Below are 16,993 nucleotides of genomic sequence, written 5' to 3'. Positions count from 1 at the left end.
TTGCTGTTGTTACTGGGCTTGGTTGTTTGTGATCTATGGGTATATAGCAATTTTCAAAAAAGCTCAGCATTGCTGTTAATCCTCCGTTCCAACTGTTCAAAGAGATCCGATCGGTACATGCAAGTATGATTTTGTAGGTTTGAATCTTAGATGCTCTCTATTCTTTCATATACACATACTTTCATATCAAATTCTTATCCATCGTCCTGAGACTGTTTATGCCTCACCTCAGCGGTCTAAGCTGACTAAACTGCAGCATCCAGCTGTCCATCTCTAAAAGCTTTACTTTTTGTCTGTTTTCCAGCCCTCCCCAGATTCCCACTAGGATCTTCTCTTCCCTGTTGGAGACCTTCTCCACCCCCCACATACAACAGCCATGGCAGATGACTCGGACATGCGCAATGAGCTGTCAGACATGCAGCAACGCGCCGACCAGCTGGCCGATGAGGTGAGAACAACACACTCACCGCAGTTGGACTTGATGATGACATGCATGCACACTTACTCACAGAGATGTGAGCTGAGCACATGAATATGCATACAAATGAGAATCTAAAAGAAGAAGATTCTGGAGAATAAAAAATACACTATAGCTTCTGCATATAACACAAAGCATACATCAGTATGCAGACAGAAGGTTATCTACGCCCAATCTCATTAAGCGTATGCATAATGATAGAAATAACCAGGACCATGTTACCTTCTGTCCTGGGCTGTGGCTGTTTGCGAGTGTCTGCGCCAGTGCCCGTGACTCAAGTGGGCACGCTCACAAGCACGTTCTCTGCAAACCAGACTTCATCAGTGTGTCCCTGTTTATGTGCAGGAATTCGTCTATGTTAGAAAGACACACAGAAAGAGACAGAGAACTCTCTGTCATGGCCCAGAGCAGATCAGCCTACGCCCCTCCAGCTTCACATATGACTCACAGTGGCACAGCTGAGCAGAATATTAAGTGCACACGCACGCACATGCGTGAACACGGGGCATGCACAAAATGGCGGTGTCGAAATAACAGTTTTCTCCTCTGTTGTGCTCACTTATATGAGCTTTCAGATCCACAGAGAGACAGTGGCCGCACATATAGTAGCCATTTTGAGTCAAAGAGCATGTGATCGAGGGGTAAAATTTCAGCGCAAGTGTCAATTCTGGTTGCCGGACCTGAAAATGAAGATGAGGATGAAAAGACGAAAATAGGGAAAGAGAGACAGACGCGGGAAGAAGAGGAAGAGTGGCTGCATCAAAAATGGCTGCTCAGAGTTGGCATTGATTGCTCACCCAACTCCCCTTCTTAATCTACCCCTACCACCCCGGACACTGAGCTCGCAGCGGGCACAGCAAGACGAAGCTGTGTCATTGTAAGAAGGACAAGATATCACAGGGTGGCGTGCTGTGCTCTGCAGCTCCACGTTTCCTAGAGAGAGAACTGGAAAGTGCAGTTATGTATCAAGACATCCTACAGTCAGGTGGACTGAGATCACTGTCTGCCTTTATCACAAAGGTGTAGTTACTTTTATTGGCATGGCCACTGCATTCTTGAGTAAATCAAATACAGCATGTAAGCACTCTCTTGATTGACTGAATCAACTTCTCAGAAATAAGTCACCGATACTTCTGGTAGATTCCCATCATAAGGCTGGATGTGTTCAATAGCGAGAGTGCAGACAGCCGGTCTCTGTGAGTGGAGTTCGATAAATGTCAGATATTGATCCTTTGTTGTGTCCTGCTGATTGTTCAAATTGACTCCACTTTGTTCTGATACGCGCTCGCTTACGCGCGATTGAATGAGCACACGTGGACACATGACTGTGCTTTTTTATTTTTATTTTGCAGATCGTTTTTAGAAACAGTGTCCCCTTGCTCGATGAGTATTTAAAGCCGCCCGGTAATCTCAAATTGAAACTAACCGTGTCTTTTATTGCTCCACAGTCACTGGAAAGCACTCGTCGTATGCTGCAGCTGGTGGAAGAGGTAAGAGGAACACTCTGAATTATGGCTTTTCATTGGTGTACAAGTTTAATATACAGTTTATGACAATAATTAAATCTGAGACTTGGAAACTAAGTTCTTCTGCTTGTACAGTAGTACGAGCTGCGATACATTCCATTAGGAGGTACAAATGAACTGTGCTACGCCTTTGGTATAATCATTGAGACTCATGCACTGTATCAAATTCCTACAGTTTTAGTTGTTTGAATATTACAACTATGAGGGTATTTAATCATGTTCCTGTCTTGTAATTGTATTACTGTTATTAAAAGTTTGAGCAGTTTGGGAACAGATGAGTTACTCACACAAACAGCAGCCACTGGGATTTTAGTACAACTCTATAGATAAGATCCTTTACACTTTGACGGTACATTTTTGAGTCTTGGTTTAATTGTGGACTTTAGGGAGATGGCATTGTCAAGAGAGTGTCTCCACAATGCCTTCATTTTACTTATTTTTCAACAAAGAAGAACTAGCTACAGTTTACGAGCATGACACTCTCAACAATGCACATCAAGCACACAAGAGGAAGACAACAGGAGCTGAGCTGAATGTTTACTGGTAGGACAGTAAGAAACATCTTGCGTGGACACGTGTTGGCATTACAGGAAATCAGTGACAAGCAGTTAAAAATGTTAAAAATGAACAGAAACAAAAAGCAAATCTCACACTGATATGAAAAAACTAATTAGAGACTAACTTGGAGAGTGATGAATGTTCTGCTACTCGGACAGGCCACCTCTCTGCTGAAGTTACATTTGTGCTTCTTTGTCAGATGTGTGCCGTAGGTATAGTATAGCTCTGTAGCCTAAGCTGTAGCCTAACGTCTGCGTCTCCATAAGAATGTGACTACATGTTGTGGCGATGCAGGCCTCAACAACTGTGGTCTGACTAGCTTTTCCTCATCTGTCAGTGGCCAGACTAGCACAGAAAAAATCTCCGTCCTCCTGCCTCCTCTCCACCATCTACTCAGATGTCTTCTCTCTTTTCTGTGTTACAGTGATTTCACTAAAAGTAACTGCTGTTTAAAATATTTTAGCGCCAATTTCAACTTTTTGAAGCACACAGAGAAGCTCAATACAGTTGACTAGCCGCAGACTAATTACAGTACAATAACGACACACCAGACACTACTTTTACCTAGCCTAGGATCTGCAAAGAGCCAATGCAGAAGCATATATCTTAACAATTAAAGGAATAGTTTTACATTTTGGGAACAATGATTGTTTTCTTTCCTGACTAGCGTTACTGTAGACGAGAAGACGGATCCCATTTGCTGAGTTGTGCATTAGCTTTGCACAAAGAGTGTAAACAGCAACACTTTTATATTCAGTTACTTTTTTGACATGAGCACACGAGTTTATTTTTCCTTTTTAATAGACAGACATGTGAGTGGCTGATCTCTTTATATTATTATTCTCAATAAGAAGGTGAGCTCAAGAATATTTCCCAGAATCTCAAATGATTACTTTAACATCATTCTTAAGCTGAAAATACTTTTTAGAGATGACTTGTCAGCGGGCAGAGGGGATTAAGTGTTCATCATGTTAGTGATGTTTGAAACTACTGAATTTAAATTCAAGGTTTAGCTTTAAGATATGCAGCATTCTTCTGATCTGAGTGCTTGTATCCATTAGGGCTCTGCAGGCAGAACCATGAGTCAGCTGAGCGATGGTGTGAATAGCACATTACAGGAAATGAACAGTGAGCGAAAACCCGCACATACGCTGTGGATTTTTCTTTTCTATTTTATGCTCATGAAACATTCATGCCTATAAATAATACTGTAATAACCTGGGAGGGAACACAGCAACAAAACATACAGAAATAGAGGGAAGAAGGCAACACAACGGAGGGTGAAGTGATGTGAGAGGAAGGAATGTGGGCAGCTGAGGGTGGGGAGCGCTCAAGGTCATATCGATCATCAGTCCACATATCTCACCACGCAGCTCCACCCTACAACTACACTGCAGGCAGGGAGGGACTGAAGGAGAGGCAGGCAGAGGAGGGGGGAGAGAAGAAGAAAGGGAGGCTGACACAGAATAAATAATCTCATTAAAAACCTAATAGAATGGAGGAAGTGACAGTCAGCCACTACTGGAAATATTATTGAATGAGAAAATGGAGGAACTGAGCAACATATACACTGATTTATATATTAAAATTAAAAAATATACTGTCAACTATGCATTTTATTTATTGTTTCTTACTGACTTAACTTCAGGTCTTTCAAACACGCTTGAGACAGTCTTTCTTTTCTAAAGCTAGGAAGCTCCCTCTGTGAGCACTTACAAGCTGTCGATTACGTCCTACATGGAGACTTTAAGCTGTTCAGCTGTAAAAGAGTGTTGATCTGCATGACAGTGTGGAATTAACTCTTTTAGCTTGGTGGCTCCACAGTTATCGGGCCAACAAGTCTTGAAGGCATGAAGTCTATTAAAAGAATATTTGGACAATAAGATACAAATACTACTAAATTAGCATGAGAAGAAGTATACAATATTTATCATAAGTAAAAAAGAGAATAATTTCCTAGATTTTCCCATCTAAGAACAGCAAACCTTAAACTAATAACAATGACATCTATTCAAAAGCAGAAATCCATCATTTGAGCTACTTTAAAAGCTTCCAGCCTATCTGCACCACCAGTATGAATTAAGGAAGCTGCACTGAACCATCCCCAGTCCTGTACGGGATCATGGTTGAATATTCCTGGGTTTCCCCTGGGACACATTTCTACTTTGGGATTTCTCTTGGCCAGAGGATTGCTGAATTACACAGAATAATTTATACACCAGTATCCTTATTGCTCCCCATTCTTCTCTGAAACGTCAATGTGGCTTTCCTCCCAAACTGCTGAGGAGGCAAGGGGGGTGGTGAGTGTGTAATGGTGTGTATGTGTGCACCGCAGCATGCAGGAGTTTGTGAGTGTATACACTGATACACCATAATCTTATTTATGCCTATCAGGCTGAGCCAGGTGCCACGTCTTAGTGCAGCGATATTGCATTTCTTGGAGGAAGAGTTGCGTCTAAGCAAGTATCGCTATCCTGTCCCTTGACTGTCTCTTTCTGTCAGCATCAAAATCTGTCTCCAACCCAGCCTTTTAGTCACTAATAGCTTTATTGTTGAATGCAATCTGGGAAGAATTTCAATATAAATCTGAAGGCTTAAAGAAAATCAACACACAGTTATATTAAAAAAATAGTTGTAGTAATAATAGTAGAGTCTTAGATTGTACATGGTGTTGGGATTTTGTATAGTTAATTGTGTCTTTTGTAAGAAATCCAATTTCAGTGTTCTCATTTTAATGAGAACTCTCATTCACTGTCAGCATCAGTATTGTTAATCTCCTGGGGCCTATTTCCATGTTTCCGGCATAAGGTGTAATGGCCACATGACCTTTGAACCTTCTTATCAATACTAATACTTCCAACATGCTGAAGATGGGGAAGCAAAATATTCTAATTTGTTCCACTACAGGAACACGAACAAATGATTCTCGGGGTGTGCTGATAATAAATTAGTCTTTATGACGTTGCCTTTACAATAGGTGTAGCTAATGAAGCTTTAAAATACAAAAATACAGTAAAGTACAAATGGTTAAAGCTCATGTTGCAAATTTGTAATTCACTTCTTCTACATAGATTTTAAGTAGGCGTTAATTTGAAATTTATTTGCTGTCTTGCTGAGACAACGCTTGGAAAAATGATACAATGCTCACATCTGTATGCTAACTGAAGCTTGAGCCCGTACAGTTTATCTTAGTTCATCTTAGATTAGCTTGGATTAGCATAAGTGGACAGCTCTCTAATGTTAAAATTTAAAGAAAATCCCTTTCAGTTAAACCAATTTAAATCAATTATAGATTTGTTTTAAGGTTCGACACATGTACTAAAACCATTTATTGGCTAGGCTACAGCATAGCTGGTGTCTAGCTAGCTTTTGTCACTACTTCCATTTTTATGCTAACCACAGCTAACTGCCTGCTGGCTGTAGCTTCACATTTAGCATACAGCTATGTCAGTGGTTGAATCAATTGTAGATTTAAGGCTAGTGCCCCTGTTAGCTCCTAGTTAAACTGTCTTCTGTCCTGTGTTTAAACGCATTAGAGGAATTTAATATTTAAGGCTACAAAATGCAGAGGATGGAAATGAATAATACATTCCCAACTTTGCACAAAATGCAGCTTTTGGTGGAGCCTGAAAATGAAATGTGAAAATTGCTAATGGCGGCTTTTTGGAATTCATTAAGCCCTTGCTGCGTCATTACTGACCTCTGTTTCATTTTATTCCCCCCCCCCCCACCTTTCCTTTCTACCTGGCTGTCTTCGGGGAATAGAGCAAAGATGCCGGCATCAGGACTTTGGTTATGCTGGACGAGCAGGGAGGTAAGTCTACGAGAGGGGAGATGGCGAGTTTAGTCAACATATAGCTGTACTGACTTCGTTGGAGTTGGTGAATTAATATTTAGAAAAAGCCATAAATTGTGATATATTCACATTCTAGCAGCACCACAAGTGAGAATATATATTTATATAATTTTTATAAATTATTCAATTATATCAAAACACCTGTGAATGGATGAATTGTTTCATATGCAGTTGCTTGTTATCATTTAAATGCATTGCCAAATTAATAGTTTTTTTAATTATTTTTTTTTCATAGATTTTTTAGGCTAATAATTCCTGATGTATGCTTTGATCTAATGCATGGTTTATTTGACTGGCGATGGTTGCAAGTTTAACTTTGGGGAAGTTTCCTTTCTTTCAGCTTCCTTTAACTTTTGTTTCCTTCGGCTAACATTATTTTCCTTTTTGGTTTGCCTAACTGCTTTTACTTTGCTAGCAGCTTTGTTTGATTTTTCTTAGCTGAGGAAGACAGCAAAAGGAGATCTCAAAAGTGCCAAAATATTAACAGATCCTGTCAAGAACTTCTAATACTAGCCACCGAAGTGCCAAAACCCTACAACTCTTCCAGAAATCAGCTGGGTTAATGTGCTTGTACCTGTGACAGCTGGTGGAAGTCTAATTTCTTGGCTGTTGTCAGATCTGTTTGTGTTATAATCTTCTCCAGAATTATTGAAGAAAAACTGGGCTCAAAAATACCACCTCTGTGAATTCACCCTCTTACTATATGGCTCCTGACAGTAGTCACTATGGCTATAATAATGCTGTCTTCAGCCTTTTCCTACTGGAGGCCTAAATGTTCAAACAGTTCTGAGAACAGCTGAACAGGCCTTTCCACCCTGCTACCAGTCTGGAGGAGCAAAAGTGCACGAGGTGGATGAGAAAAACGATCGATTTAGCTGGTAATGACAAAATATTCCGCCACTCGTCTATCAACCCACATAATGACTTGTACAATCCCTGGCGAGATGCAGCTAATGAGCAAACCAGTTCACATCAACATGAAATAAGCATGCCACATTAAACATAAATATTTTGAAAAAGTACAAGGGTGGACATCTTACATCCTGTAAGAGGGGAACCTTAATTGCACCAACATGGTTGTTTGCTCATGGGGATAAAAATTCTGTCTCTTATACAACCATCTATTTATTCCCTCATCCCTCACAGTGTCCCTAGTGCTATTGTGCACCTACAGGATCTCTACTCAAAAATCCAATTACAACGGCTGACTGGACTCAAGCTGACCTCTGACCCCACAATACTACTACTGTGCAGGCAGAAAGCCTGTATTTCTACAGTACTTGATACCAGAGAAAGATACTAAAGGCTGTAGTGGTTTGCTTCTGGTGAAATCAAATACAAACTTATATCAATGGACCGTTTTTGCTTAACAGTCACTCTAATGGGTGTAATGACTGCATCACGCTCAGTGCAGCTACCACACAAACCCATCATAATATCCTTTATTGGTTGAATATATTAACATAAATGCATAACAACCAGGGATTTTACAAATCTGAAGAAGTCAGTGAACTAGTTTCTGAATCCGCTCCATATTTAACTGTGCCTCACACCCTCACACTCTGCCTGCGCTGTATTTCCTTTAATCACAACCACGGTGGAAATTCTTCGTGCTCTGGGAGATTCACCAGCCCACCATCCACTGCATCAGCATGACAAAGGCCCTGGCGCTCATAAACCAGAATCCGGTCATACTTAAAATCCTTTCAGTTACACTGAACATTTGCAAATCCAGAGAAAGGAACACAGGCAGTTTTCGGGAAAAGAGGACAGGTTTATTTTGTGCTCTGTGGTGGCAGACTGTAAAAAAGTATGTTTATCATGTTCAAGCCTTAATATGCAGCCCGTAAATATTATATAGCTACTCGTATCCATGTATCATGAATAAGCTAATTATTCCGTGCTAGCATTCATGTAGTAGCTGTTAAACCATGGTCGGACCAAAAACAAAAGGTAGTCTCATTTGTTGTATTTCAGTAACAAGACACATGAAATTTAATTTGACGTGTAAAAAAAAAAACAAAGCTGAAAGGTAAATGGACTTGGGTTTCTTGTAGATGCTTTACCACATCAAGAAATCTGACTAGGCTAGTTGTCATAGATACGCCAAGACCTGGATAAATTTGATCGACATCCTAAATTCTTCACAAACGGAGAAAGTAGCCTTGTCAGTGTTGCATGATGCTGGCGCCACATTAAAACGCTTTCAAGTGAGATTTCTTTGTTTTTTTCTTCTCGTGAAAGCATTTGCTTTTAAAGCTATTGCAAAAGTTTTGAACTGGGATAGAGCGAAGTCTCATTCTTTAACTTTTACACTAGGAAAATTTCTCAAGGAACAAATAGAGGGATAGTTCAACATTTAGGGGGACACATGTATTTGCTTCTTTGCACAACGTTAAATGAGATGATTGATACCACCCTCATGGCTGTGCTCCCAGTATATCATGAGATGGTTAGCTTAGCTTTGCTAATGATGGAAATAGAGGAAGCAGGACATTCAATCCGTGCAAATACTGAAATGTTAAATGACAAATTATGGTCTTTCCACTTACTGTCAAAGCCTAAAGCTAAGCTAACTTTCTGGCAGAAGGCAGATTATGTCCCCTGACAGAGCCAACCCATTATGCTAAGCTAAGCTAACTGGCTGCTTGACTGTAGCATCATATTTGAGAGCGGTATTGATCTGATCATCTAAGAAGTGGATAAGCTCCTTTCCAAAAATGTTTAACTGTTCCTTTAACAGTGATTTCAGCTTCAAATGAATTCGCCTAGTAGACTGAGAAATATTATTCACTGTCATTATTTGATCTTTTTGGGGCTTTTCATTTTCTGGCCCAAAAATTCCTTCAGTGCATATAATTGTGTTTTCTCCCACCAAATCGATGCACTCAACAGAAACCTCGCTCAGCCTTAATCTCACACACCAGACTGCACACGCACCCGACTCAGCTGCTGCTCATCATAACTCATATTTCTGTCAATCAGTCAATGAAATTCATTCCACTACTGTCATCCCTTTGTCCTGACCAGAGCAACTCGATCGTGTTGAAGATGGCATGAACCATATCAACCAAGACATGAAGGAAGCCGAGAAAAATTTAAAAGATTTAGGGAAATGCTGTGGGCTTTTCATATGTCCATGTAACAAGTAGGTACTGACAACGTGCCCCAAAGGTTCTTTACATATGTGGTGGCGTCCAGTTTTTCCTTTTTTTTTCTTTTTTGTTTTACTTTCTTTCGTCATAGTGAGTGTCTGAAGTTGTTGTCTTCTCTCCTTTGTCCTCTCTTTATCTCTCTCTGCCTCTCCTCTTCTTCCCTCTCTCTCTCTTCTCGTGCTTCGTTCTGTGGGGGATAAATGACTTGTGTTTAATCAGAGCAACTGGAGCGCATCGAGGAGGGAATGGACCAAATCAATAAGGACATGAAGGATGCAGAAAAGAATTTGAACGATCTAGGGAAATTCTGTGGTCTTTGCTCCTGTCCATGTAACAAGTAGGTGCTGCTTGCCTGCCTGCCTGCCTGCCATTCAAAGATAAGAGTTAATATCTAAAAAAATCTAAAATAACCGAGGTAGAAGTGACATCACGATGGGCATCAGCCAATAGTCCGCTCTGCTCCAGCTCCAAATATGACAAATGACTCTGGCCCTCTCTAATCCTTACGAGGTGGACACAGGAGGACACGTTTTAAAGTCATTCTAAATCTCCACCTACACACAAATAAAGTACACTTAAAGTCAAACTGAATATAGTCTATGGTTTGGATGTATTTTCCTTTTTTTAACATGCCATTGGAATCAAAAACTCCTTCCCCTGGAGATCATTAAGAGGTTTTGCTCCATCACTGGAGAAAAACAGAACATTTTCAGTTTGACTTTAATGCATATTCACATAATACACGCGGGCACGCACAGCAGCCTTGGGTTCTTGTGGTGTCTTCTCCACTGGATTGGCCTCCACACCGACACCATATCAGAATTTCTACCTCCAAGACTGATGAGCATCTGTCTCTACATGATTGACCTTGAGAAGTTGCACAAGTACTTCCAAAGTACAAACTGTGCAATAAATCATCTATGTCCACTACAGAGATTTATGCATTTTTGCACGCCGTCATGGCTGACATGTGCAAATAAACTGGTGAGACCCAAATCTCATAAAGTCCAGTCCTCCACATACTATAAGCTGTCCTCCACTCAGCCAAGGCCATGGTTCATCAACAAGTGCCTCTCTTAACATCCTTTTATCAAGTGCCCTTCTCCAAGTGCCCTATTCTCTAAGCTTCCACTTCTCCAAACACCTTTATAATGGGAGCCATCTACATGCAGGTGTAGCCATTGTAGAAGTCCCACTCGTAGCATTTATATCGATGGTGAGATGAGAGGACTTCTACAATGACAATAACTGTGGCCGCTGGCTTTCTAAACTGTAAAACCACATCAGATTTAACCAAAAGAGCAGGGCTGGGGCTCCCAAAGCTTCTTGGCACTGAGATCATCTCAACATTTTGACTCCAGCTGGAAAATGTAGTGATCTTGGTCCCAAGATGCCTTTGGCCAGCCTGGTCCAGGACTGTTTGACACTTCTCCTCATCTGCATGATCTCTACCACCACCACCACCACCACCACCACACCGCTCTAACATCCAGTAGATCCTCACTGTTTTGCAGGCAACGAGACCGTTTTGTTTCCCCCCCTGAACACCCCCTCCCCCACCACCATTTTTTGAACCACCGAGCGCCAATGACATGGAATGACTGGCGAGCATGACCCTCTGAATGCTCATGCATGCATGATGATGCAACTCATAACAGCAATGCTACACATGATGATGCTAAGATCATGATGCTGATGTTAACAATGAAGATGATGTTGATGGTGATGATGATGATGATGATGAACAAATCTTTTCATGTTTCATTGAGTATGGTCAGTACTTCTGGTTAAGGGAACACTTTTAGGTAGACATTGTTACGCAATGTATAAATTGGTATTTTTTTCGAAAATAAGAAATAAGGTTTAGTTTAAAACTAACATTTCCCAAAGGCAAAATACTCTTCCTTTTGTAGTTTTATTTTAAAAAAAATTAATCAATTTATGGGAAAAAACGACTGTCATAAAGGCTCAAGCCGTAATTTTATGGTTTTATAGATGAGACAAAATCTAAATATAGATTTTGTCCAAACCTAAAGAGAAAAAAAACGGAATAAGTCTGAAGGGAACAGAATGGAAAGAAGAAGGAATGGTTTTAAAACGGGAGAGAATATGCAGCATTACAAAGCTGTCTAATGCTCGAAGGAAGGCAATGAACAGAGCAGAAGAAGACAAATATTCAAAGCTAAAGAGGAAAAACGGGAGTGATCTGTGGTGTCACTGGTAGCTGGAAACTGGGTTAGGACACATGCGCAGTGAGATATTTTCAGGGATGTAGACAGGTCTGATGTGCAAAATGGGTACATCGTGCCCCTGCGCGTGTACCGTGCGTACCCTTGCCTTCACATGTCTCCGTGTGGTGATCCAGCCCATCCAGTTACTGCCTTGTTTTTCTCCCCACTGGTTCTGCTGCAGTTTCTCTGCAGTGCCACCTCTCCTGCAGAGCGTTGTGCTCAATGAGCCCCCATCCTGCACTGGCTGCTCAACATTACTGTTTGCTAAGCTCCCTCTCCCGCAGGGAACATGCTCACATGTAGGTCAGCCATATCAGACAGAGGCATGATAGCCTGCTGGGAGGTTGACTCAAACCGAATGCGCACATAGATGGATGGTTGGAAGACAAAAGCGACATGTTTTCGCTGGATTTCTTCAGCACTGCTGCTCACTGTATTTCTTAATCCCTGCAGCATGCCGGCTGTCTGTCAGAATTAGCTGTCTCGAGGTTTTTTGGTGCTTAATGCCTTCATCCTCTGACTGCCTGGATGCCTCTGATTGGTGGATAGCTCAACTTGCAGGTCACTCAAGGAACGAATTAGAGCGAATGAGTTCAATTTCACTACGGGATCATGTAGACTCTTAGGATCTAATCAGATCATCTCAGTTCAATCATGGTAAAGCTGATTAGAGATGTGCATTATATCCATTCTGAGAGAGCAGGGAGGTAAATAGCAAAGGAGAGGAGAGGAGAGGAGAGGAGAGGGGAGAGGGTGCATAACATTCAATGTCAAGGAAGAAAGAACACAACAAAACTAACAACAAAAAAGCTGCAAAAGAAGATGAAAACGGATACAAAGAGAAAGGACTCAGACAAGGGTAGCGTGTGTGTTTGCCACACTGGTGTGTCAGCAGGGAGAGGGAGCTAAGCGAAGCCATGCCTCAGTCCATTTCTATTAATAAAAGCAGTGTAGGAGGCCGAGCCATCATCATCCCTGATAGAGCTAGAACACATCCACACAGCACTCCAAGGTTATACAAAACTCAGCAACTAACGCTGTAATACAAGTAAAGAGACATTGCAGAGTGTTGCTGAATGGATGAAGAAGAAATATGTGTAGATATGTGTATAATAGAGACTTGAGGAGTGAAAACTGTGCTGCTGTTAAAAGTGCCTTAATGTCCTGGAGATGTAAACACAGTGAAACAGTAACTGACGAGATGACAAAATACACTGTAACTATTACCTTCCTCTTCACCCCGACCGTCTGGTGCCAAAACAGATGCTGAATGTGACGGTGCTGGATTTGACAGGCATAGTGAGGTGATATTTCCAAAGCGTGCAGCCGAGCTGTGATTGCAAATCGTGTTAGCACAGCTGTATTTGTCGGTACACGTTCTGCTCTTTAGATAGAGGCAGACGTTCTCTTCAGCTGAGGGATGTGTCGGTGTCAAAATCATTAGCCACTAGTCACTCCTCTGCCTCAGTGCTACCCAGACTGACCAGAACCTGGAAAGAACGTGGTGACATTTAAAAACATAGAGCCCAGGGTGTGGGAAAGAGTGGGAGGGGGTCTTACAGGAGGACCAGTTAAACGTGGTGTTATTCTCTACTGACTCCCTCCAGTTTCTTGTTTGGTTTTGTTTTTTTTTTTGTTTCCTTTTGTCATTTCGCAGTTTGTTCTCCGCATTAATCGTCGTCCCTCCTAACAATGTGACAGTCCTGTACACTCTGTGTTGTGTGTCTGCCCAAAGCTTGTCTCTTCTCTGTTTTCTGTCACACTGGGACATTTAACTGTGGGAGTGGGGTGTTGTTTTCAATTGCAACAGTACAGAAGAAGTTTTACTTAAGAAGGAAACAAAGAAAGGAAAATGGAAGGGTATACTCACAGTGAGTCATCATGTCTAGATGATACCAAAACGACAGATGTGACTTAGCATACGAGGCTTGCCTGATTCTGAACAGCATGTTATATACCTGCCAGATATAACATCACACACATTACTATTGTGTTACTACAGAATGAGCCTGTACCTACTAAACCCAATCTACCAACCAGTCCATGCCTGCTATGCTTTGCTTGAGTTAGTCTAGTCCCCATATATTTATGTGCTGGATGCATGAAACCAATTAACACCTTCGTGTCAGCCGATCACACCATAAACTGATATATATTTATATATACAGTATATATGCTGTTGCAGTACCTCAAATCCAAGGCTCTGTTTGTAGATTTGACTAATGGGAAGCCAGCCTGGTTGAGGTAAATGCTGAGCCGCTCGGCCAAGCTGTCTGAGTAACTGTCTCCCCTCGTCCTCCCCGTCGCTGCCGGCGGCCAGGATGAAGAGCGGAGCCAGCAAGGCCTGGGGCAACAACCAGGACGGGGTGGTGGCCAGTCAGCCCGCCCGCGTGGTGGACGAGCGTGAACAGATGGCCATCAGCGGAGGCTTCATCCGCAGGTAAGGCTGGGGCTTGAGGTTTACGTACGAAAGCACGTAACACACCCAATGAGAAGGTGATGTGAGGAGATATGAAACAAGATGGATGGATGAATATAAGCACCCATGTAGTGGGGGTACAGACATTGAGTTGGGCACATGTACCAATGTGGTACAGATGGAGCAACACAGTTAAAGAAATACTCCAGACTTCAGAAGATCAATCACACAATATTAATTATTAGTTATGGCAGTCATGATCACTGACATCCAAAACGAGTTAGTGTTTTGCATTCCACTTGTAAATTAGGTTAATGGCATCAAAAATCAGTTATAGTAAGTATTATGAGCATTAAATAATACACAATAAAAGAATACAGCGGTGAAGTACTGCACTGCATGGGATCCTGCTTGCATCCAGATACTGTACCAGACCTGAGGTCAGACTTTGCTCTTCAGAGGACCAGAGGTGGAATATGGACGAGAGGGTCACAGATGCAGGTGGCAGTACTTCGTGTGTGACCCGGTGTTCCTGCAGACGGTGCCGTATTTAAAAAGCTAACCTTCTGTGTTTAGGGTAACAGACGATGCCCGGGAAAATGAGATGGACGAGAACCTGGAGCAGGTGGGCGGCATCATCGGTAACCTGCGCCACATGGCCCTGGACATGGGCAACGAGATCGACACCCAGAACCGCCAGATCGACAGGATCATGGAGAAGGTACGCACACACACATGCAAAGAGATGTTGATGTTACAGCTTTGTTACATTTACTGCACATGATGCTTATACACACCATGTTTACATCCACATTGGCTTATAGGATTAGAAATACGAATGTGTTTTAAAGACTATTAGAGGTCTGGGTCTAGGGTTAGAGAGTGTTAAACAATAAAATACACAATTGGAAAATACAAGAGGACACAACTAAACATTCCCAGAGATTCATTGCATTCATCCTTTTACAACATAATCAATGCCGTGAGTGTTATTTGTGCAGAATCCAAAAAAGTATTAACTGCTTTAGAGATGTATTTACAATTATTTAATTATATTTAAAGGAACCGTATGTAAGAAATGTATTTCAATTAATCATAAAATGGCCCTGATATGTCACTAGACATGAAGAAATCATGTTCATTTCAAATACTTATATCACTGACAACAGTGGTCCGGCCAGGATATTGTCATTTAAAAGTGAAAGTTGCAGCCCTCAACTGATGTTGATGTTGTCATGTTGTGTTTTGGTCTGAGGCGCCACCCTCCAGCTATCTACTAATCACGAAGTCAGTAGAGTTTCGTCATCTCTGCCAGCTCTGCTCTAGTTACCACAGCTGCAGCTACGAACGTGTCGGATAAAACATGTATAACGTTACTAAACCTAAAAGACCTCGTTATGAATCCGAAATACGTCGTGACAAAGTCCGGAATGGCATGGAATTGACCCTCGACTTTTGGATGCTATATTCTACCATGTTTGTTGGTGTAGGCTAAAAGCCCCGTGCTTCCGTACATATAGACAGTGGATTTTCCATGGTCGCCCGTGCTAAATGCTTTCATAAAAAGCGCTGTCGCACCACTAGCAGGGTATGAAAACAATCTATGTTCCGACTGAAATGTGGTATTACAGTACATCTAATCGCCATTAGTAAATTTTTGCGATACATAATTACTTCGCAAAACATCTCTCATGAAGCATAAACTTTATTAACAGAAAAAAAAACTTACTGTGTAGGACTCGTCACTTGCCAATGGAAGCTCCTTGTAGCAGCCTACGTTCCTGCTGGATCCTGCAGCTTAGCTGGCAACCTCGAGTCAGGGGGGAGGCTGAGGGGATACACCGTTCTACAGTATTTTGAAAGTGATTGCAGTACCAGTTTTGGCCACAATCCTACATACGGTTCCTTTAATCTACACCAGCATTAATATTGTTTTTAAATATGATCTGGTAAGAGATGACACAACCTTACTGATCCCAATAAATGGCTGAGCAGCTACAAGCACAGCAAATTCATAAAGAGGCTTTGTTGTCTGTAGCGTTTACATTTTTTTTTTAACATTAAAAATGCTAGTCATCATAAATGGACCCATAGCAGGCATTTTAAATCCCCTCTTCTCCTTAAAAGTTTGACCTGACATCCAAAAGTTGAACCTTTTAGTTAACAGCTGAATTACAGTGCGTGCAAAATGTATTAAATTTCCCACCATTAAGGTGTAAAGACTAATACAAAGTAGTCTTCACATTTCCAGAAATGAAATCCTTAAATATTGATGAATCATTTGTATACCTGAAAGTAGAGTATGTCCTCAGTTGTTGCCACAATTGTGCGTTGGTTGTTAAACATCATCCTCACACCCTCTCCTCCTCCTCCTCCAGGCTGATTCCAACAAGACCAGGATTGACGAGGCCAACCAGCGCGCCACAAAGATGCTGGGCAGTGGCTAAACGCCCTGTTCCCGGAGCGTGACCGTCCCGGCTTCCCGCGCCACACATCGACAGGCGCTGACATGCTTTCATCATGGTATTGACCTTCTAGGTTTGCACACATGCACATATCACCTCCCCTGCCCATTGTAAATGTTGTTCTGTGTGTCGTCTGTCGAGCTTTTTCAAGATGATTGTCCTCGTAAAAAGATGATTTCTTATACTCCGTATATCATTCTTTCCAAAGGTTGTATATAGTGCTGACTTGATGGCTCTCTAGCTCACCTGTGAAGTTTTTATTCTCTTTATCAATATATATATATCATATATTATTATATATCATA

The 16,993-nt window shown here is 41.6% G+C and overlaps 1 protein-coding gene across 2 annotated transcripts; it reads left to right on the top strand.

Annotated features, from left to right (window-relative positions):
• The first annotated feature begins 366 nt into the window (after positions 1 to 366).
• Positions 367 to 16,899, top strand: snap25a (synaptosome associated protein 25a). Of its 2 annotated transcripts, none has more exons than XM_084561054.1 (7): positions 367 to 448; positions 1,927 to 1,968; positions 6,328 to 6,376; positions 9,793 to 9,910; positions 14,125 to 14,244; positions 14,800 to 14,944; positions 16,602 to 16,899. In XM_084561054.1, the coding sequence occupies exons 1-7, from the start codon at positions 377 to 379 to the stop codon at positions 16,668 to 16,670; spliced, it is 615 nt and encodes a 204-aa protein (XP_084417180.1). In that variant the 5' UTR covers positions 367 to 376; the 3' UTR covers positions 16,671 to 16,899. The 2 variants fall into 2 exon arrangements, with proteins under 2 accessions (XP_084417180.1, XP_084417181.1); XM_084561055.1 differs by lacking the exon at positions 9,793 to 9,910 and adding an exon at positions 9,449 to 9,566.
• The last annotated feature ends 94 nt before the right edge of the window (positions 16,900 to 16,993 follow it).

The sequence above is a fragment of the Chelon labrosus genome, assembly GCF_963514085.1.
Source record: "Chelon labrosus genome assembly, chromosome: 14".
NCBI lineage: Eukaryota > Metazoa > Chordata > Actinopteri > Mugiliformes > Mugilidae > Chelon > Chelon labrosus.
This window is presented reverse-complemented; position numbering and strand designations above follow the sequence as displayed.

Excerpts from the sequence above, each read along its gene's own strand:
- snap25a (XM_084561054.1), top strand. The coding sequence starts at position 377 with ATGGCAGATGACTCGGACATGCGCAATGAGCTGTCAGACATGCAGCAA. Across the intron at positions 449-1,926 it reads CCGACCAGCTGGCCGATGAG|TCACTGGAAAGCACTCGTCG; the intron begins GTGAGAACAACA and ends ATTGCTCCACAG. Across the intron at positions 14,245-14,799 it reads AGCGGAGGCTTCATCCGCAG|GGTAACAGACGATGCCCGGG; the intron begins GTAAGGCTGGGG and ends TTCTGTGTTTAG.